Source organism: Hyperolius riggenbachi, chromosome 9, assembly GCF_040937935.1.
Source record: "Hyperolius riggenbachi isolate aHypRig1 chromosome 9, aHypRig1.pri, whole genome shotgun sequence".
NCBI classification, from domain to species: domain Eukaryota; kingdom Metazoa; phylum Chordata; class Amphibia; order Anura; family Hyperoliidae; genus Hyperolius; species Hyperolius riggenbachi.
The window spans coordinates 111,117,859-111,140,111 of record NC_090654.1 but is presented as its reverse complement, the minus strand read 5'-3'; the positions used below and the strand labels follow the sequence as shown (position 1 = coordinate 111,140,111).

At 42.7% G+C, this 22,253-nt stretch overlaps 1 protein-coding gene across 6 annotated transcripts in view; it reads left to right on the top strand.

The window, feature by feature from the left end:
* MTA1 (metastasis associated 1) overlaps nucleotides 1-22,253 on the top strand; it is a 188,204-nt gene that overhangs the window by 99,590 nt on the left and 66,361 nt on the right. For all 6 annotated transcript variants that reach the window (XM_068253333.1, XM_068253331.1, XM_068253332.1 and 3 more), the window contains exon 17: nucleotides 21,826-21,861. In XM_068253333.1, the coding sequence (XP_068109434.1) occupies nucleotides 21,826-21,861 (36 nt within the window). The remainder of the gene's footprint in view (nucleotides 1-21,825; nucleotides 21,862-22,253) is intronic.

Here is a 22,253-nt window from a genome sequence, read left to right as displayed (position 1 = left end):
CAATTGCATCCAACCAGTAAAATACTGCAGCTCTAGGGTCTCACATTTGAATCTCTACCAAGACACCATAGATTTTTTTTTTTTTTTTATGGTATCCCCATGTTTTTATGGATCATCTCTGGGCACTCTGGTTTCTTCACACATTCCTAATCTAAACTGGTAAGTTAGTTGGTGCCCCAAAAATAAACTATGATGGGACACTAGTCTATGACTAGGGTACATGTTAGTTTGTGTGTTCCTCTGAGGGGGAAGTTAGTGACATGGTTATGGACTCTATTTAGTGCTGACATCTTCTGCAGCTCTTCAAAAATAAACAAGAATCAAGGGCTATCCATACCCCTTCAGCCTTCTTCTCTGATATTAGGTGTTGGAATATTTAGATTTGAACATAGAGTGCCATCCACAGTGCATTGAGCAAGTTTACAAAACACATTGTCATGGCTTTTGAAAGGAGTTTATAACCCAAGGCAGACTGGAACACAAAATCAATACTTTCCTAGGAAGAGGAAAGCCGTGTCCTCCCTGCCCCCACCGCTGCTCGTTGGGACGCTCTAGAAGTTTGTGGCCATGCTCTTTGTGCATGAGCAGGGGAGGAGGACATCGGAAGTCTCATCAGGATCCAGAGGCTTCCCTCTTCCTAGGTAAGTATCTATCTGTTCCCAATTTGCCTCGGGTACACTTTTAAAGAGACACTGATGTAAAAAAAAATTGATATAATAAATTGGTTGTGTAGTACAGCTAAGAAATAAAACATTAGGAGCAGAGACAGGAGTCTGTTTCCAGTACAGAAAGGGTTAAGAAACTCTAGTTATCTATGCAAAAGAGCCACTGAGCTCCATGACTTTCAAAGTCACCGAGAGCTCTGTCTTCTGAAGCTTATTATCTCAAGTGTCTCTAACTATTTTTTTTTTTTTTCCTGCAGAGGAAAGTTCAAAAGTTCACTAGCTTGCTCTGTAAAATCATTTAGAATGCTGAGTAGTGTGTAAACAGCAAATACTAGAGAACGATGCAAAAAATTATATAACTGAAAATAAAAATATTTTCTTTGCTACTAATGTTCTAGTAATTATCCGTATTACACAACCAATTCATTACATCATAAAAAAAAATTTCCGCTTCAGTGTCTTTTAGGGTACCTTTTTTTCTTTTGTAAAGCAATTTTTTTTTTTTTTATGCCCCTCTTTGTTAGCACTACCTGATCAAAAATATATTACCATCTTCTCTATGCCACAGATGCCATACTACTTCTCATGCAGCCTCTATGGTAGATCCACAGATGCCCAATTCCAGTACTCAAGAGCCATATCCATGCCAGTGTTTAGGATGGACAGAGAAATGGCAAATGTGTTCTTGATGAACCACACCTTTCCTGGTTCAGTCCCATTAATAAAATTTAGTTCTGCAATAAATGTGTCTCTCGGCCCTTGAGGACTGGAATTGGGCATTCCTAGTTAAAAGCTGCCTGCTGCTTCCTGTGACAGCACTGCACTGCTGAGATACCATACATATGAAGCTGCAAAATCTGCATCACTGTACCACATCCATGGTCTGTTCCATTTGTGCTCCTTTCACCCGTGTGTTATACAAGCGAGAGGTAGATTCAGAATGAACTCCATATTTTAAAGTGTAGTTTCTTTGTTTTTGTGTGTCCCGTCACAATGTTTTCACATTTAACATAAAATACATGCCTGTTTTGCATACAAAGTGTTTTAGTATTTTTCTGTAATATAAAAGTTTTGCTACTCTGTTCCACATTGATGGGGTCATCAGTGTTATGCAATGTTTACAAAGGACAGTTTAAGGAGCTGAATAAAGGTTCTTTAAAACATTTGAGTGATTGTGCTGTGAAAGTTGCATTATATTTACAATCCTTTAAAGTGTACCCGAGGTGAATATAAATTAATAAAGAGATACTGTAAGAAGAGGCGAGCCTCTGAATCCAGAGGCTTCTCGTGCTCTCCTTGCCCTCATCGTTTCTGCAGCCAGACCCCTGGAATGTTATCTTGGCCACCTTCCTCTTTATGCACAAGAACAGCAGTGTTGTGCCTGCATGAGTTTGGCTGTATTTGTGCAGAACACCAAGGCCACTCGTACACATGCTACTGCGCGGGCGTAGTACGGACATGCTCATGCATGAAGAGGGGTGTGGTTGCAATCATAAAGCAGGTACTGGGGAGCAGGTAAGTATCTATCATTATTTTATTTATTTTTTGCCTCCCTTGGTTCTTTTTAACTGAGTAGGTTGTTTACAGTCTGCAGCACCAACCCCTTCCATGCTCAATATGCATGCTTAATAGTAATTATAGAAAAACAATGCATGTCTGGATTTGGGGCCCACGAAAACTGGAAGTGATGCCAGAGAGTATACGCCACACACAACCCCCAGTCTGCCTGTGGCTGCCAGGTTGTTCAACGCCCATTTAGTATAACTGCATGGGGCTGCATGTCAAAATACTTCTCGGTGGTTTCATGCAAACCCCCCTTCCAGAACCCACTATAATAAGGTGATTGTTATAGCAGTAGTTAGAGGGAGCCTTGTCATGTTTGGATAATCAAAACGTGTAAAGGGGTAAATATGTAAAGGGGGAAAAAAGTATGAGCCAGTACGTGTTTTTTTTTTACTATTTGTCATTTAGTTCCATACAGCTGCCCCCAAAGTTTTTTCAGAGTTACATAAGCTTATAAAATAAGTGGATGATCAGCAGAATCCTATAACATACCAATCCATTTTTTTGCACCATTTTAAATGGAAAATATCTGTGGATTCCTCATTTGATAATACTTCCTTCTCAAACACACACACAGGTCATATAAAAAAAAAATTCAACAATTTTGTAATTTCCACGCTTAACACATACAATACTAAGGGCCCTTTCACACCAATAAGATTGCAACAGAGCAAAGCTGAAAAGTTGCATCATGTGGTAACAGTGAGGCATGCAGTACAATGAAAGTATTCCTTACAGCATGCAGAACTCACTGCATTATGTTGTGAAGCGATGATTGTGGCTGTTGCTACCCAATGCAACAGACTGTGTGAAAGAGTCCTAAATAAAAATATCTCTGCTAATTAGCATGAATTCTATTTTGGTTTATGAAAGTGAATAATAGTATCCACTATCTGTATATGAGCCTTTTTCAGTGTTGTAATTTATAGTTTCCCACTCCCTTTAATGTGACTTCTCTAAGCAATCACTGGTGCAGCCATTTTCAGAGCCACACAATCAGTAAAATGGCAACCACCTTTTGTGTTAAAGTATTTGTAAAATAAATACTCTTGTACCGCTAAGTCCAACTTCTGGTGTGGTAAGAGTTATGCCATGACACATTGTTACATAGAAAAAGGAGGGGAGGGGGGGGGGGGGGGACAAGCATTCCTACCAACTGTGTGAAAATGTCAGAGTACCAGAAGCAAAACCAAAAATTTCCTTGTCACTGAATATGCCTTACAATTACATCAGTCTCCAATAATTTGAAAGAGCATGCAATAGTTCTGCCAAAAAACAGGATGTCCACTAAAAGTCACCGGCCCTGCAGGAAGGAAAATGCCGCAATGAGGTCTGGCCAGAAGTCACAAGCCTTAGTAAATGAAGACTTTGGACAGCTTTTGTACACAGGGTACTGTATGGGAGAGTGGCAAAAATGGTCATTGCTTTAACTAGTACCTACAGTCAAAAACGGCCCTAGCAACCACGATTTCATGTTGAAAAGCACACTTCCTCAAGGGACAGTAGCACAAATCCCCACTCTATATATCCTATGGGTGGTTGCTATAGCATCTCTAGAGGGAAGGGTATGTGCATAGGAAATTAACACATAAAAATATATAACACCTTTTCTACAAATAGACCTGTAATGCACCCCTTTCATGGAAACCCAGAATACCTACAGCATTAATTCTAGCTATCATTCAGACTGTTTTCTGGAACCTCCTATTCTGATAGCTCCAAAGGCCAGGAAATAAACATTACCTCCATGCACCTCGTGTACTGTTTCTATCATACAACTAGCACCGTACCTACTATAAATGGATCTTCTACTGTATGCCACAGAAATCTATTGTTCAGCAGCTGGAAAGACTTCCCTGTGTAAAATCTGCTACAGGGACAATAACACACCATAAGCAATGGATCTTAAATGACAAAATGTTTAAACCACTACTGAATGTTAGCCACATGAAATGAATTACCATTTCTCATAAAATTTCACGGTATCTTATATTAAAATTATGGTACCTTATATTGCCCCATCACTAAGCTTATTACTGAGTCTCTCGTTTCCTCTTCTGAATTTGCTGTGTATGATTAAACTTTGATGACAAAAGACACTATTGCTCCGTCATTACTTTTTTCAGATAGGGGTGACTAACCAAATGTAAGATTAAACCTCTCCCAACCTTCCCTCCTCCTGTCTGTTTCTCCTCACCATTGCCTGTTCTCTAAGATCTAGACTAGGGGTCCCAAAACATTTTGGGTTGAGGGCCGGGTTAACATACTTTAGACTGCTGGGGGCTGGAGTATACATAAAATGATGTAGAAGTCTTTGTGGGCCAGATAGTGAAGCATACCCAGGTGACAACCTGCAGTCCAATTAGACAGCAGTGTCACCTAATGTGGAATTTGTTTTGAAACCAGCGAATTACTGCTTTGTGGATGGGTGGTGTCAGCACTGCTTTTCTATATGAGGACCACCAATATTTAAAGATGTAGATGACCACATCTATAAGTAATACATTTTGTGTGTGGAGGGCCAGTAAAAAAGCCCCAGGGGGCCATGGGCCTTAGTTTGAGGACCACTGCTCTACACTATCAGATCATGGTTCTTTTTCTCAAACATTCGATCAGATCTCTAGCCTATATTTTTAAAAATGTAGGATCAGTGTTGTTCCTTCCTTCTAAACCTATGGAAGTGCCCAAGCGGAATTTTATTGTTGACATGTCTAGGATTACAATATTCAACATGTGGAACTCTATTTTTATTTATTTTCCTCTATAGTCTTTCTTGGCAAATTGCCATCCATGGCTTCAATTCATAGATCCAGGTACTCCACTTTCTCCAAACTGTAACATGAACTCCGTGTTCACATTTATATTATTAATCCGGTGGACAAACTGAAGACAATCATCTCTACCTCCACGCCACATGATTAAAAAATTATCCACAAATAGTCACAATTTCAATGATCCTAAAAGTGGATTTTTAGAGGATCAAACCAAGTTTTCCACTAAGTCCAACAGAAATAATTTACTATTTGTGGGAGCAGCAGGCATCCGTATTGCTATTTCTGAGGCTAACCTGTACCAGGTGCCTTCATGGAGGAAAGCATTTTGTTCCAACATAAATGTCAAACACAAAGGAGGAATATCCTTCAGTTTTCACAGACTAGAATGAAAAGCTCACAACATTTATAGTAGTCAGATGACCTCCTTCCCATAGAAAATTTTCAATAACATTGCATCCATATTACGGTGTTCTGCACCAAGGACTTGTCCATCTTTAAGCATAGTCAAGCATGATCTACAAAAGTGGAGAGGGGTTCTGTTAATTCCATTGGGAAGACAATATTTTATGATTGTGGGGAAGGGCAGATAGTACCACATTGGGAACCTAGGAATTTAAAAAAAACGACCTCTAGAGACCTGCCTCCATGCCTTTATATAGTAATGTCAGGCCTAATATTTTTCAGTTGGATTTAAAGCCAACCAGACCTGTGGTAGTGTCTCCTAGTTTTCTATTGGCTTTCTTCATATACATTTCCATAGGTAAGATGACAAAGTTTCCATCTTTTCTGCTGGTTCACAAACTAAAAGTGGCCATACACCAAACAAGATCTTTTAAATTCAAACACCTTTTTTAATTGTATTGTTTAAATATTAAGCTGATCCACCATACACTATTCCAGTGCGGAAAACGCATGTGCAATTCACTTTTTCACCGGAGTTTGCTCCTAGATCATTTTTCATCTTCAATTTAAAACACATTTCCAGCATTTTTTCAACTAAAAAGTAGGAGAAAAAGTACTATCAAAATCATTTTGAGCATTGTCTTGCTTTCTGGTAGCTTAAAATGCATTTTATTGACAAGATTGAAATGATCACCTAGGAGAAAACACAGGTGAAAAAGTATTTTGCATATGGGCCCATGGCTAATAAATAGTTCTCAAAAGACGTTCAAGAAAACTGATCAATGTAATTAGTTTGAAAATAAATGACATTCGATTTTTTTGCACAATTCATCAGTTTTATTGAAAAAAAAAAAAAAAAAACATAAAACGTATTGGTTGAATTGTGTGGCCACCAAGTCTCAACTGAAATTGAGCCAATGCATTTTTTTCTTTGGATATATTTTCTCTAGTTAAATACCATTTCTCTAATTAATTTATGCAATGGGGTGACGATACTCCTCAAAGCATAAAATAAGGCAACACTTATTTTCTCAATAATCTATTTTGTCTAAATTTATTTTTATAAAAGCTTTCTCCGATAATAATTCTGCAATTCTGCCAATATTTTTAAAGCTTCCCTGCCTTCTTTGTTGAGTGATCCACTGACCGTAAACCTAAGGGGACCAATGCTTGGATATATTTTTCTCCTATTATCATTCCTTTTCATTTTTACATATTGCTCCAAACACGCTTCAAGTCTACAAAAATTAAACTAATTTTCGATACAAAAATCTATTTCTTTACAGAACAATGAAGAACATTCCTTTAGCAGTTTCATAGTAGATACTTTAATGATCTTCAAGTTTTCCTCTTCACCCCCTGCTTCCTTCCATAACTTGTGTCAGGATTTACCTCGCCACTTCCTTTGTGGACTCCATAATCTCTATAACCTCAAAAATGTATCTGCTTTCTCCACTGAACCTTCTTACCCTTTTCTATCATCCTCACAAATTCCTTCTTCTAAAGGGCCCCTTGCACCCTCACTCCACTACCCACTATTGCCCCACAAGGTCTCAGGGCAATGTCAGAGCCAGCATTTCTAATCCAACCTCCCTGATTCTTTAGGCCCCGTTCACATCACAGAACGCAGGCGCATTCCGTTCAGAACACAACGCACGTCATGTGCGTCTCTGTGCGTTGCGTGGCTGATCCCATTCTGAAAGTGAATGGGACAGCCACGCGTTTTTACAAAAAATGCGTGCAGCATGCGTTCCCGGACCGCACAGGTCCGGAACGCATGCAGTGTGAACATCAGACATTGCACTCTATGCAATGTCTGATGTCGTGCGTGTCGGCCACCTGCACGCGTTTCCAAAACGCGGCTGGAAACGCGTGCAGTGTGAACGGGGCCTAATACTTAAAATTAAATTGTTGCTGTTCATTCCAGAAGGGTTTTCTTTTTCCCCCATATTTACTTCTTATTGACATAGTTTTCCTTAAATACTTTATTTACCTCCTTTTATCTCTGAAGTAATTTTAAGTTGGTATTCTCTTCTTTCCAATATTTTTTACATTTCCTTATCATAAATACATTATTTATTCTCCCTTAACTAGAAACAATGTTTCTCTACTGCAACATATTCCTTTTGTGCTCTATTAAATACGATTTTCATTTTCTGCTTGACTTGATTAATGTGTTTTGGGTTTTTTTTTCTGGCTTTTTGGTTCATAAATTCAATATACATTATACTGTGCTGGTTCAGAATACTTTGAGCTTATTGACCCTTAGAGTAAATTTCATATTAGGCATAAAGCAAACATTGTGCTTCGTTGTAAACAAATTCTGCCTACTGTGAAGCATATTGGTGAAGCAGTATCAACTGTCGGATGTTTCTGTCCATCAGGTTCTGAAAGCTTGTCAGGGTGAATGGCTGGATGAGAGGTTCCCAAAATAGAACACTTATGTCACAGTTTAGAAAAGAGGTGTTTTACTTCAAGAAGTATGTCTAGACTTTAGTTCACAACACTAATTTATTTGCATGGTTAAGATGGCACATTTCATAAGACATGCTCACTTCCTCAGGTCAATATTGTGCCAAAGTCTCTAGGTGGTGGACCCCCAGGGTGCCTCTTTAAAGTGTACCAGAGACCGTATAAAATAAGTTTTATACATACCTGGGGCTTCCTCCAGCCCCATGCGCACGGATCGCTCGCACACCACTATCCTCCGTCTTCTGTAACTGAGGAAGTTACAGGACCCGGTACCAGCAATACAGAAGACTGGATGGCGGCGATCCATGTGTATGGGGCTGGAGGAAGCCCCAGGTATGTAAAACTTTTAGGTCCCGTTTCCACTTGTGCGTTGCGATTCCAGTGCGGAAAACGCATGTGCGATTTCGAATGCGGGTGTGTCTTTCCGTGCGCTTTTCTATGCGAATTCGCATGCGTTTTGTGGCCAAGCGTTTTTAACCATGTCAATGCTGGTGTGCTTTTTACATTGTTTTTTTTTTACAGAAAAACGCATGGCAAAAACGCATGCGGTTTTCCTATTAATTACATTGTATGCAGATTTTTTTCTGCACAGAAAAACGCTAAGAAATCCTGACAAGTGGAAACCGTCCCATCCACTTGTATTGGTTATGCGAATCTGCATGCAGATTCGCTCTAGTGCAAACGGGCCCTTATTTTATACGGTCTCTGATTTCCTTTAAATTGTGACAGTCACATAAGTGTTCTACTACTTTGGGTGCTTCTCGTCCAGTCATCTACCATTGCCATTGTGTAACCCTCCATGGAGGGATGGACCTTTCAGGTCCCAGCCTGTTTTTAGAGAGAGCGGCTGTCTTCAGAGAAACCATTCTACTACCAGAGTGCGGGACGGGCGTATCTCCCATACGCAGAAGGTGTTTGCTATTAGTAACCCTCGTTTGCAAATACCCTGTTCAATTAATTTTTTTTATAGATTTTTTTGTGCCAAACATACTATACCATATTGTGCTCCTGCCCTGCCCTGTGCTTTGTTTTTCCCAAGGTCACTTGACCAACCCCTTTGTCAGGGTAAGCTATAGAATGAACACAACTAAATACAGGAAAGTCTTGTATATAAAGCCAATGCAAGAAATTATTATTATTTATTTATATAGCGCCAGCATTTTCCGTAGTGCTGTACATAGCACAAAACAAATATTGTGGAACAAATACACATGAGAAATTCAAGTCACTGTATAGTCATGACATTCCATATAGAAATACAAATACATACATAGTTAATGTGTAGTTTGAGATATCTCTAAAGTTGGTACATGTTCATATGGTAAGTTACAGCAGTATGAGAAACACTGGGAGGAGGTCCCTGCCTTTGCAAGCTTACAATCTAGAGGGTAGTAGGGAGGAAACAATAGGGAAGGAGACACAGGTGTTAATCGGTGAGGCAGTGAATCTTTAACCTTCTGGGCGTTACGCACGCTGGAGAGTTTGCAGCCAGGAGTCCCCCATTATAATTTTAAGCGATCGGATAGTTCTAATATCTTCAGCTAGCACTAGGCTAGCTAGCAGTGGTGGTCGGCATCCTTAGATTACGTTTGATCCCCCCCCCTTCCCGATCGCCGAAAAATACATTACCCCCCTGGATCCAGCGATCTCTGCAGCCTCTCCGGAGAGCAGGGGCGTCGCTAGCCCTATTTTGGGGTGGCACGTGCCCCCAATCTGTCCTGGCGTGCCACGGATCTCAGCGGCTCCCTCCAGCCGCTGCCGCGTCACTCAGACCTCAGGATCAGGTGGCGAGCCGGCGACCAATCGTGTGGGCGCTAGGACCCAGCGCCCGCACTGATATGTGGAAGTGACATCACTTCCGCATATAGAGCGGGTGCGTCCGGCGCCCGCTCGTACTACTGGTCGGGTCGCCGCTGATCCTGAGGTCTGACTACACTGCCAGGTGAGGGGGGAGTGGCGGCGGTGGCTAGAGGGGGGGCCTCCCTGTCACTCACTTGCTACCTTAAGGGGCTCCCTGGAACTCACTCACTACCTAAAGGGGCTCCCTGGCACTCACTCACTACCTAAAGGGGCTCCCTGTCACTCACTATCGGGGTCCCTGTCACTCACTACCTAACTGGAGGCGCCTGTCACTCACTAGCTAACCTGGGGTCCCTGTCACTCACTACCTAACTTGGGGGGGCTACCATATTAAGGGGGCATTCTGCCTATTTATGTGAAATGCTGTCTATTTATGTGCCTCATGACTGCTGAATTTGTCTTGTTGGGAGCCTTATGATTTGTTGGGGGCCTCAAGATTGCTGAATTTGTCTTGTTGGGGGTCACATGATTGCTAACTGCGAGACTATGGGAAAAGCTTAATCTTTATCTTATGAGACAATAGCATTAAACCTACTTTTTTAGCTTTTTAAAACAGAAAATAAAACTGGGAGGTTCTAAAAAATTGAATACATTTTTCAGGAGTAGGATGGATGAAATTGTTTATCTTCACAGTTTATTTTCAACTTGGATTTTCCATAATGTTCATGTATGAGTTAAAACGTTTGTACAGTATTTAGTTTAAATTGCTGTTGCCACTTTGCGATAGATAAGTGACTTTTGGGTTGCAGTTTGGGCACTCGGCCTCCAAAAGGTTCACCACCACTGTCATAATCTAATGTCCCACCATTGCTAGGTTCATGTAAATTTGTCTCCACCCGTTACCACACCTATATTCTGGTCCATGGCCCACCCATTTTTCGGTGCGGCGCGATAAGCACGCCGCACAACGTGATCCTCATATTTTTGGCACGCTAGCTGCAGTGTGCTGAATTCTGCTGCCTACAGTATGTACAGTATACGCTGTTCTCTAGTGCCTGCACTGTGTGCTGATTTACCTCCAGTGTGTACAGTGTAAGGTGTTACTCTGTGCCTTTACTGATTGTAAACCAGCTATATTGTATGCTGATCCCTGCTACTTTCAGTATGTACAGTATTAGCTGTAAAGCCTGGTACACACATACAATTTTGATTAGCCAATTTTAGCTCTGTTCATAAAATTAATTGTCTGTTGGCCCACTTACTGCATGGGGGTGGTAAAATTGGGCGTCAGTGATTGACCAATCAAAATTGTATGTGCGTATACATCTTTGATCTATGCCTATACTGATTGTAAATTATCTAAATAAAGGACAGGGGACTCCATCCAATATTTCGATGGGCAGGCCCGTTATCTGTAGCTTACACCGCTGCTAAGTTCATGTACATTTAGCCCCACCCATGGCCACGCCCACTCACCTCATGGCCACGCCCATTTTTGGCACGGCGCACTGCGCGCGCAGCATGTACCTCCCCACCTGGTGCCCACAGGTGCACCCGATCTCCAAGAACCCTAGAAACGCCCCTGCCGGACAGCTCTGCTCTTTTCTATGGGGAGGATCGAACATGACGTCGGCGACGTCATGACGGCTGACGTCATGCGCAGACCCGATCCTCCCCATAGAGAGGACCGGAGATGTGCAGGGAGGCTGCGCGATCTCTGGATCCAGGGGGGTAATGTATTTAGCGGTGATCGGGGGGATCAAACGTAATCTAAGGACGCCGACCACCACTGCTAGCTAGCCTAGTGCTAGCTGAAGATATTACAACTATCCGATTGCTTCAAATTATAATGGGGGACTCCTGGGGACAGCCGGCGGTATGCCTGACACAGTGTCGGGCATACCGCTAAGGAGGTTAATGCTACCTAGAGCAAATGTTTGAGGGCTAGTTCACACCTAGGGCATTTTGCGTTTTTTTTAAGTGCCGGCGAGGCGATTTTCAAAATCGCCCTAAAAGTGATTGTTCAATGATTCCCTATGAGTGTTCACATCTGAGCGGTTCGTTTCCCATCCGCTCACCAAAGCGCTGCCTGTACCATTTTTTTGACCATTTTTGCTCAATGGAAGGTATAGGGAAATCGCAAAGCGCTTGAAAAAGCACTTTGTATAGTGATTTCCCCAGCGCTTTTAAGAAAAAATACATTGTATTTATTCTTTTCCAGGTCAAAGAGTTCACTTCCTGACTTGCGCTGCCGTCAGCGATTTTGATTTTAGATGTAAACAAAGCCTGAAGGTTTCTAGGCTTGGAGCATGATGAACAGGCTGTGGGAGAGAGTTCCTAAGGAGAGGGACAGCCTGTTAGGCTAGGAACACACCATACAATTTTCTGTTCTGTGTGTTCACACTGTAGCGATGTGATTTTGTAAAAATCCCCCATAGCATTGTATTAGCAAGAGCTTTTATCTCTAGCGTTTGAAAAGATCTTGTAGTGTGAATCAGCATAGAGTAAGCAGGGGCATAATACAAACCATATATTACAATTACACACTTTACTCTAGAGTAGCAAGGTGGCTGTGGAGTGAGTGAAGCTGTTATAGCTTTGAAGTGTTAACAGATCACTGCAGAAAATGGCATACCTCACCCACTGTATTCACACAAAAGCTACATATTCAAGGTAAACACAAATGAAGCTTTATCTCTAGGAATAAACAAGTCTCTCTCTCTCCGTTTTGCCTCCAAGTTGACTATTCAAATACTTAAAGCGGACCTGACCTCAGAACTTCCTCTTTGCTCTAAGGACCCGTTCACACTACAAGAGCTTTTTAAAAGCTAGAGATTTTAAAAGGTCTAGCTAATGCAATGCTATGGGGGATTCTTACAAAATCACATCGCTCCGGTGTGAACACACACATAGGATAACATTAGCAAGAGCTTTCAAAATCACTAAGCACTTAGAAAGCTCTTGTAGTGTGAACGAGCCCTAAAAGATAAGCAACAGCTTTGCAAACATGTCTTTGTTACAGCTGATACAAATCCTGCAATAAATCTGCAGTGTGTCTACATCCTGCTTTCATGGAAGCTGACCTAGAGTTAACATCCTGGGTTTACAAATTAGCTTCCCTGCTGAGTCAGCCAGCTGATATGGCTGAGAGATCAAATTACATTTGTTATTAGTCACAGATGGGAATTAGACAGGCTAATCTCTCTAAATACATACAGGGTGCATTTCTTTATGTTTTCCTTCTGTCCTGTGCAAGAGTTCAGGTGCACATTAACATCTGGGGCCAGATGCAATTCACTTTTTCACCTGAGTTTTCCCCTAGGTGATATTTTTACAACTTGAAAATAAAATGCCTTTAAACCACCACCACCAAGCAAACAAACACTCACAATAATTTTGACAGTACTTTTTCACCTACTTTTCGGTACTTCTTCTATTGCAAAGTGCTCAGAAGTTATTTTAAATTGAAGAAGAAAATTTTTTTCCTAGAAGAAAACTCAGGAGAAAAGATGAATTGCATATGGCCTGTGGTGTGTCAGGCAGTCCCTATTGAAGTACTGAAAGAACCTTATTACTATAGTAACACCAACAATGAGAATGTATGTAATTGTGGAGTTATTAAATATTATCCCCATCTGAAGGTCCTGCTTGCAGCTACAGTAGCACAAACTCCAGTTCACTAATCTCTCAGCAATCCTCACTATGACTTTCTATGTAACCGCAGACAGTTTTTTAAAAATTCAATCCAGGTTGTATCACAAGTGTTTTCCCTGCTTATAAAATCAACTCTGTTGTTCCCATGATCTGTAGTCACCAGGGCCGGATTATCATAAGGCACTGTAGGCATGTGCCTACAGGCGCCTGGTGATGGAAAGGCGGCTCACTCCCCTCCCGTAGTGCTTCCCTCTTTCCTGTCCTATGTAGAGTCCCAAGCAGATCGTAAATGAGAGGTTACTCACCCGACCCTCTGCATTCCACTGATGAGATCTTCCATCAGATGAGGCACCACTAGCTACTTAATGCAAAGGGTACCTCTGGCTACACATTGCTAAGGGACACCTGTAGCTATGACAGGCAAAGGAAATAAGGGAGATGTGACAGTTGCGACAGCTAGCTCACTTGCAGTGAAGGTTGGTGGGGGTTTGTAGGTCCATGGAGTGCAAAGTCTAGTGTGCGAAGACATCTGTGCCTATGGGCTCCAGTGATGTAAATCCGGGTCTGGTAGTCACTCTGTTCTCATCAGAGTGCTGAAAACCAAAAAATTGTGTGGGTGACCTGTATTATCTGGCATGGATTCTACAAGACTTTCTCTCCCCCCCAATGTGTGTTAGCATGCAGTGCAGCTACAAAGCAACAAAGAACCACCTCATAGAGTGCGGCTGCAGCTGTGCCCAGATGTGCCTCCATGCGATGGACGCCTCTCCACTGCTCATGCCACATACTCCCAAGTCCCGAGCTGGTGCATGGTAACAGCTGACAGTTGTTGAGCATAGTTTTTCAGAGAAATGGGAGAAGTCGCAGTGTCCAGATGTGCAACAATTATAGAGACCTATCCGCACAGGCTGGAGGTATGTTTACTGCCTTGAAAGGAGGGTGAATATAATTAAAGGATACCTGAAATGACATATAACATGATGAGATAAACATGTGAGTGTAAAGTCCCAATCCTACTTAGAACTAGGCAGTGTTACTTTTTTTTTTCTCACTAAGGGGTAATGTTCAAGGGCTCTACACGACCATTTTGCTGCAGCCAGGCTGTGGTTGAACTATACTGCACACCACACAGATAACTTATTACATCTGATAAAATGCTGTATGGCTAAAGCTGGGAACAGACGTCCTATACAAACCTTTGGCAGACGAGGAGTCAATCTGCTGCATAGATTTGTCAGGAAGGTTTGAAAGATGATTGTTCTACAGTTGCTGTACACATGCAAAAGACCACAGAAATACTTTTGAAGTCCTTTTATTTCCTTTTTCACTCATGCACTGTGCACAAAAAAAGTTAAGGTGCGTACACATGCACTACCATAAGGATCGACGGGTCCGTCAGACCCTCCCGCTGGGCGGGCGTTCCAGCGACAGTAGAGCGTGTGTACAGTCTGTCAGCCGTGTTATCAGTCTGCCGACAGACTGTACACACGCTTTACTGTCGCTGGAACGCCCGCCCAGCGGGAGGGTCTGACGGACCCGTCGTTCCTTATAGTAGTGCGTGTGTACGCACCTTTAGAGTTGCCCATACAGCTAGTGATGTATGGGTAGATCCACCAGAAGACAGATTGCATCTTATCAGAGAGAGAGAGGTCTAATGGCTGCCCATACACTGCAGGCCAATTCCCGATCAATCTCTGCATGAAATCTATTGGGAATTGGCGTCCCCATTTGCGGTTAGCTGTAGGGTATAGCATGAGGCGCATGTGTGATATCACACGCCGCTCGTGCTATATGAAGCAGCCACGTGGGGGCACAAATGAGGAAGCAGGAGCAGCTGGACACTTGGGGGCAGCTGAAACGGGAGATTTCAATGCACGGGCACCAGGGGGGCACATTAACATTTGGGGGGACGTCAGCCCGATGTCTGTTTCCGCAATATCGCACGCCATTACAGCCACACCCCTGATCGACTACGCTGGCCTGAGATTTCCCATTAGACAAATCTTCTAATCGATGATCAGCGTGCTTGCCGCAACATCGATAGATGTATGGCCACCTTAAAGCTAGGAACACACATGAGATTAAAAATCTTTAGAAAATGAAAGATCACAGACCAATTTACCCCCTTCCATGCAGTATGAGAGCAAACCTACACAGTCTATTCTCAAGCTGAGTACACCCATCTGATCAGAATCTCTGCAAACGGAGGAATTTATCTGTCGCATAGGTTTGTCAGGGAGGTTTGAAAGACTGAATTTTCTAAAGATGAGTTCCTGTAAAATGCTTTCATAGTCTATAATATCTGGAGATCTCATACACACCTTGTTTAACAGACAGTCATGTGCAGATCAGATCCACCGAGATGAATTTGAAAGATTGAGAGATAAATATCTTTTGCCTGGCTCTTTTGAGGTCTTTTGTCAACTTTTTTTTTACAAAGATTATCTGCAGATTTGATCTTTGATAAAAATTGGATGTGTGTATGGACCTTTCAAAATATCAGCAGATTTCATCCAATCCACTTGGCTGGATTTGAGGCTACGTTAAATGTGGTTGGTTGCATAACGCATATGTTATAATGAGTGTGAAATTCAATGGAGACTAGACATAGACTTTAATGCACAGCCAGCATGTGGCGAGCAAGGTAGCCATACATCTAGCGACGATGGGCAGATTCGACCAAGAGACAAATCTCTCTCTGATCGGAGAGAGATTTGTCAGCTGCCCATACACCGCAGGCCGATTCCTGGTCGATTTCATGCTGAAATTGATTCGGAATCAGCCTTGTGATGCCACATCCGATGTCCCCCTAATGTTAAATTCCCCCCCCCCCCCCCCCCCCGGTGCCCAGTGCAAGTGATACATTACCTGTCCGAGGCTTCCGCTTGTGCTCCGCTGCCTCCAGGATTCCTCCGTTCTCCATACACACGCACCATGTGGTTGCCTAGTAACGTGGCTGTGTGTGTGACATCTGACGTCACACACGTACGCACTTATAAGGCAACCACGTGGGGCGTGTGTATGGAGAACGGAGGAATCCAGGAGGCAGCGGAGGCTGCGACACAGAACGACAGACACAAAACATTTGTATCACGCTTTTCTCCTGGTGGACTCGCCAGAGCTGCAGACACTTGGGCGCGCTCTATATGCGGTAGCAGTGTAAGGGAGTCTTGACCAAGGTCTCCTACTGAATAGGTGCTGGCTTACTGAACAGGAAGAGCTAAAATTCAAACCCTGCTCTCCTGTGTCAGAGGCCTTACCCATTACACTATTCAGCCACTATTACTTGCACTGGGCACTTGGTGACATTTAACATTAGGGGGAGCAGCGCGGGGGGAGCATTAGGGGGAGCAGCGCGGGGGGTTTTGTGCTCACCCGATCGAGCAAGTCGGCCCTACATCTTGCAGCATGTGCGATCGACTAATGCAACCAATTTTGGTCGGAAATTGGTCGCATTGTCAGTCAGGCATGCACTTGGCAGCACCGATTTTCATCCATATTTAATTATATAAGGACAATCCAATTTAGGATTAGGGCTATAGATACAATTGTCTATTTCATCGGTTTATTTTCACTTCAGGTTCGCTTTCATTGAAATTCTTTTGTGGAGATCTGTCTCCAGTTTTACGTAGAGGAGTGTAAATCAGTAAAAGTTTGCGTGCGTGCGTGCGTGCGTGCGTGCGTGCGTGTAACTGTGACTAAATGTTAGTGGTGTTCTTCACTGCTGGGAGATTTGTTTGTGTTCTATATACGGCAATAGTGGGTAATGCAATCTGATTATATAGTTATTTCATATCGATGTATATGAGACATAAAAATAAATCAGTTTCTGTACTCTTGTGTTATCCAACAGATTTAATGCGAGTCTGTAGTTTTGATTTTTGTACTCTATCTTGCAAGGAGAATGCAGTGCTCCATTTTATTCATTTACGATGGATGTCTGCTGGCAGAGCAATCAGAATTCCATTACAAATATCACAGCTAATAGAAACATAACAACATGAATTTACATAGACTGTGCTTTTCCTGCGTGAGCTGGCAGGTGTTTTCCATGACAAATGTAATGGAATCTATAGTGACTGTATCCTGAGCAATGAATTCCTCTCTCAGACACTACAGGTGTAGAAACACTTATCCCTGTTTATTAATGTGACCACAGTGAGCTTAAAGTCAACCTGAGACAGGGGAAACAAGGATTTTACTGACCTGAGATGTCTTCCAGCCCCCTGTAGTCTGTCAGCTTCCACAGTGTCCTCCTGGTCTGATGTGTTTCTGCAGCCAAATTAGAGTCTGCAACCCAGAGGCTACTGCGCATGTGCTGTTCCAGCTCTTTGATCGCACTCCCATGGCTGAGAGCCTTCCATGCATGTGCAGTCATGAGTTTGTACAATGCGCATGCGCAGAGCACTACCGGAGTGCCATCGAGGAGGCGCAAGGCCGGGGACCTGCATGTCCAAAAGTCTGCAACTGAGCCAGGGGCTTTACTGGTGGGCTGACAGAGGCACAACAGTTTGAACCAGGAGGACACCAAGGAGCTGACTAAATACAAGGGCACTTTAATACAATATCAATCATATTCCAAGTTGCACTACTTTGCAAGCCAGTAATAGGACTTTAAATTGTGATCCTACTCTTTATCCGTCAAACATGTTGTTTTCAGCATCTTTTCCTGCCATGCTTCTGTGTTCCCCTGCAGGGATGAAAAACTGAGCGTTTTTAAACTTGGTAAGTTCCGATGAAATCCGACAAATGCTTTTCTGCTAGCATGCGGATAAGCATTTGGATAAGATGTTGAGCTGCCTGTGACATCCATCTGAACCAGTTCTAAGGCTCATTTCACGCGGGCAGCTAGCCTGTCAGCTGCACTCCTGCACCAGCAGGGTGCTTATTAGTGCTTGGTACCAGTGCTGGACAGGCGTCCCTCCTTGGAGTCAGATCTGAGCTCTGCACTCAGACTCGACATGCTGCGGTCCTCTGCGCCCTGTAACACCGCTGAGTGTCAGCATTTGTGATGTTACAACCGCTGCAATTCACCCGAATTGTAAAGGAATGAATCGTTTTGAAAGGAAAGGATCATTTTGGAACATTGGGTGGAAATGCGTATGGTCATCCTAAATCCTGTACCATAATGTTGTATTCAACTTGGCAGATACAGGCTCACTTAAGGCCCATACCCACGATGCAATTTTCATGGCGATTTTTCACAAGATCGTTTTATAAAGACTTTTGAAATGATGTTGCACAATGCAGCCACCCGTGGCGATTGCCCGTCTTTAAATGACCGTCATGGCAGATCCGATGGCCATAGACTTCTACGCAAAAGTACCGTGATTGAATCGCACCTGTCGTGAGCTATCGTTTGTAGCCACTGCAGAAGACGGATCAGGGAACAAGTATTCGTCAGACTGTGTGTCGCCGGAATTTCCCCAATCCATCTTCTGCAGTCTACGCGTGGGTACCTAGCTTCACACTCCACCTTACCTCTTCCATTCACACTCCTGTTTCCTGGAGGAGAAAATTAGGACTTGGAATACGTATTTGCAAATGAATCCTGGCCCCACGACTGCCTGAGGGAAAATGCATATTTAAAATGCTGAGAAGGAACAAATGCAGGTGATGCATATCCTGCTTTCCTGCTACCCTTCTTTTGTCTTGCCTTTGTAGCCCAGTGCCCTACAGAGACAAGTATTTATCATGCAAGTCTGTGACAAAATTCACTACTTAGCTGTACCAGATAATTACTGTCCTCTGACACAAATGTAAACAACAAGCAAACTCAAGCTTTTAAGAAGTGGTCTGGGGGAGGTTTTATTCAGTTGCGCTATATTCTCTATAGAGATGTATGACTCAGGTTATCCTTGCAATTCTAAATCCATTGTACTCTGCTCATGTTTTGAATTCCTTGCTGTGGCCCAGAATTGATTAATGTCCCCAGGGAAAAAGTCCAGGGAGCATCAAAATCTCACACTGAGTGCATATACATGCTCATTAAAATGCACACCTCTACTTCTCCTGTATTTATTCAAGTGTGAAAGAAAAACTGCTACAGATAAAAGAAGCAAACTTTACAAAACTTCGGTAAAATAAACTGGCAGCATCTAAAAATCACTCTCGGAGCTTGGATACTGTGGACGACACCTCTAACAATTTACATTTTTGACCTTTGGTTTATAAATACACGGAATTATTTTTTTGTTACATGTTCAGACAAAATTCATGTTTGATGAAAATTAGTTGTGAATGAAAGTGTTTATGCAGGTTTTGAATTTCAAAATAGATTTCACTGTACAGAAGACAAAACAAAACGGGGACCTGTCTGTAAAAGGGCACAGCTTGTATCCCTCATAAAATCCTAACTCTACTGAAATAACACCTCCAGATTTATAAAAGGGGGTGAATCGATTAATTGATCACATCTTTTATTTGGGATAACCCGTTTCCAAATGTTTGCCAGCTTCCACTTAGGTGTGACTACAAACAAATTTCTCTTTTGCTCTGATAGATTAGCCGGACTATAAGGCCCCTCTTCCACAAAAGTGGAACTGAGTGACTGAAAACAGAGGAGACATACTGTTATTCACTGAAGAGCTTTTTGAATGAACTTGATGATATAACATATCTATGCAGTGATATCTCCCAGCACTGCTAGGGGACTTGAGACTTTTACATAGATGACATTACTTTGGAGCAAAAGCAAGTAGGATAAGTGTATGGACAAGAAAGAGTTTCATGTTATGGCAGACCATAATTCCACTTAATAGCATTCAACCGTAATTTAGTGATGATTACTATATTTCTAAAGTGACAATCAGAATGACTGTCACTTTATTGATCGCCACTTGGGATTTGACCCCTTCAACGTTGCAAACCCCATGAGGAATACTGGTATTTGTTTCAAACACCACATTTTTCACTGTATTGCAGGTCTCCATGTTAATGGTAGCGCACTTAGTAGGCAGTAGCAGTGTTAAGGAGACTTGCCCAAGAAACTCCTTACTGAAATAGGTGCTGGCTTACTGAACAGGCAGAGCCGAGATTTGAACCCAGGTCACCTGTGTCAGAGGCAGAGCCCTTAACCATTACACTTTCCAGCCACTATACTGGAGTCACCTATACCTTGCTACCTATACTGGGGTCACCTATACATGACTTCCTATACTGGGGGAACATACACCTGCCTACCTATACTGGGGGCACCTATACCTGGCTTCCTATACTGGGGACACCTATACCTGGCTACCTACCTACCTACCTATACTGAGGGCATATTTTTTTTGGGGGGGGAGGGGGGTTGGCAGTGGAAATTGTTGAGTGCTGTGAGTGCATTGCAAATTGGGCTAATGCGCATCGCTAATGCGCCAGCAACCACGCGAACCACAGAAGAGGAGTCTGAATACAATGGATGGCATCAAAAGGCCGATTGTCAAAAGATTTCATATTGAAATCGGTTGAGAATTGGCCTGTAGTTTATAGTGGCCAACAGATTTCTCTCCCATCAGATTCGATCAGAGAGAGATCTGTCTATTGGCCACCAAAATCGGTAGATGTACGGGCACCTTAGACCGGATCCGAGATGAAAAACTAACTATAACAAGTAACTTGTCTATATATCTTATCTAAAGTTTGGATAGTTTACACAGCAAATCTAGCTGCAAACAGCTTCAACAGTTTATGATTATTTATTCCTGTGATACAATGAGAGCGGCCGTGTTCTGTTTGTCACATTATACACAGGCAAGCTGATCTGTATCTTCAGCCTGTGAAAACGTCACTCCCCTCTCCTCCTCCCTTCTGCCTCTGAAATCTCTGGCTAGTAACATCCTCCTCCTCCTCTTGCCCAGACTGAGCTCCCATAAGCCCTTGCTACTAAGGCTCAGAGTGCCAAGGCACTCTGGAGAAGCTGTGGGCGAGGCTTGTTTAGTTTATAGGGAAGAGAGTATTAAAAAAAAAAAAAAGGATTTGGCTTGAGGAATGCCCTATAAGCTATATTAACCCTCCTGGCGGTCAATTAAAACCGCCAGGGGGCAGCGCAGCACTATTTTTATTAAATTTATTTTTTCACTGATTGGCCAGGCTGCGCATGGGGTCTGGGGGGTTGGGCGGCATTACGCGGCGGGTAGCGGCGAATCGGCGTGGAGCGGCGGCGGTGATCAGGCACTGCACGCAGCTAGCAAAGTGCTAGCTGCGTGTAATAAAAAAATTGTGCAAATCGGCCCAGCAGGGCCTGAAAAATCCTCCTGCAATGAGTAAAAGTTTGTTTCGGATTCACTTTAAGAGTCCTTGCATGCAGTTAGCTATTTTTATAAAGCTGCTGAATACTCAGCCAACCCACCTCAGTGGGGATTTTTTTCCTAACAAAAGTTTTCCTTTTACATGTTAATGTGGTGCAGAGTTTTATTTTTTTAACTTTTTTGAAGCGTTGGTATTTCATGATTTAAAATATGAATTTACTAACAGTGTTTTGTTCTTTTCTTCTTTTCCCTGTACCTGAACAGGCAGCATGAAAAAACGCCTGCTGATGCCAAACCGAGGTAAGACATTTATTGTGTTGAAATGGTTACTTCATTTGACTGGTCTTAATAATATGCATTGTCTGAGGCTAATTTCACACAAAAAAAAATGTCTACCCAGCATCATTGAGCAATGTGGGTGGTGCTATGTGCAGCCCTACCCACAGATTTTAACTGTCTGTCGCTGTATCCACTTGGTTGTCTTTCGTCTGTATGCTGGATTGTACTGGATTGCAGCCTATGGATGGCTGTTTTGGAAGTCCGTAGTTTACCAGCTAAATGGATTCATAAGCTGGACGTACTCTGGTTGATGCGGCCCAACAGATCGATCCCTCTCAGATCATTATCTGATCAGATCTGATCTGATCTTTCCACACACTGCACAAAGATTTTCATTACATTTCAGCATGAAT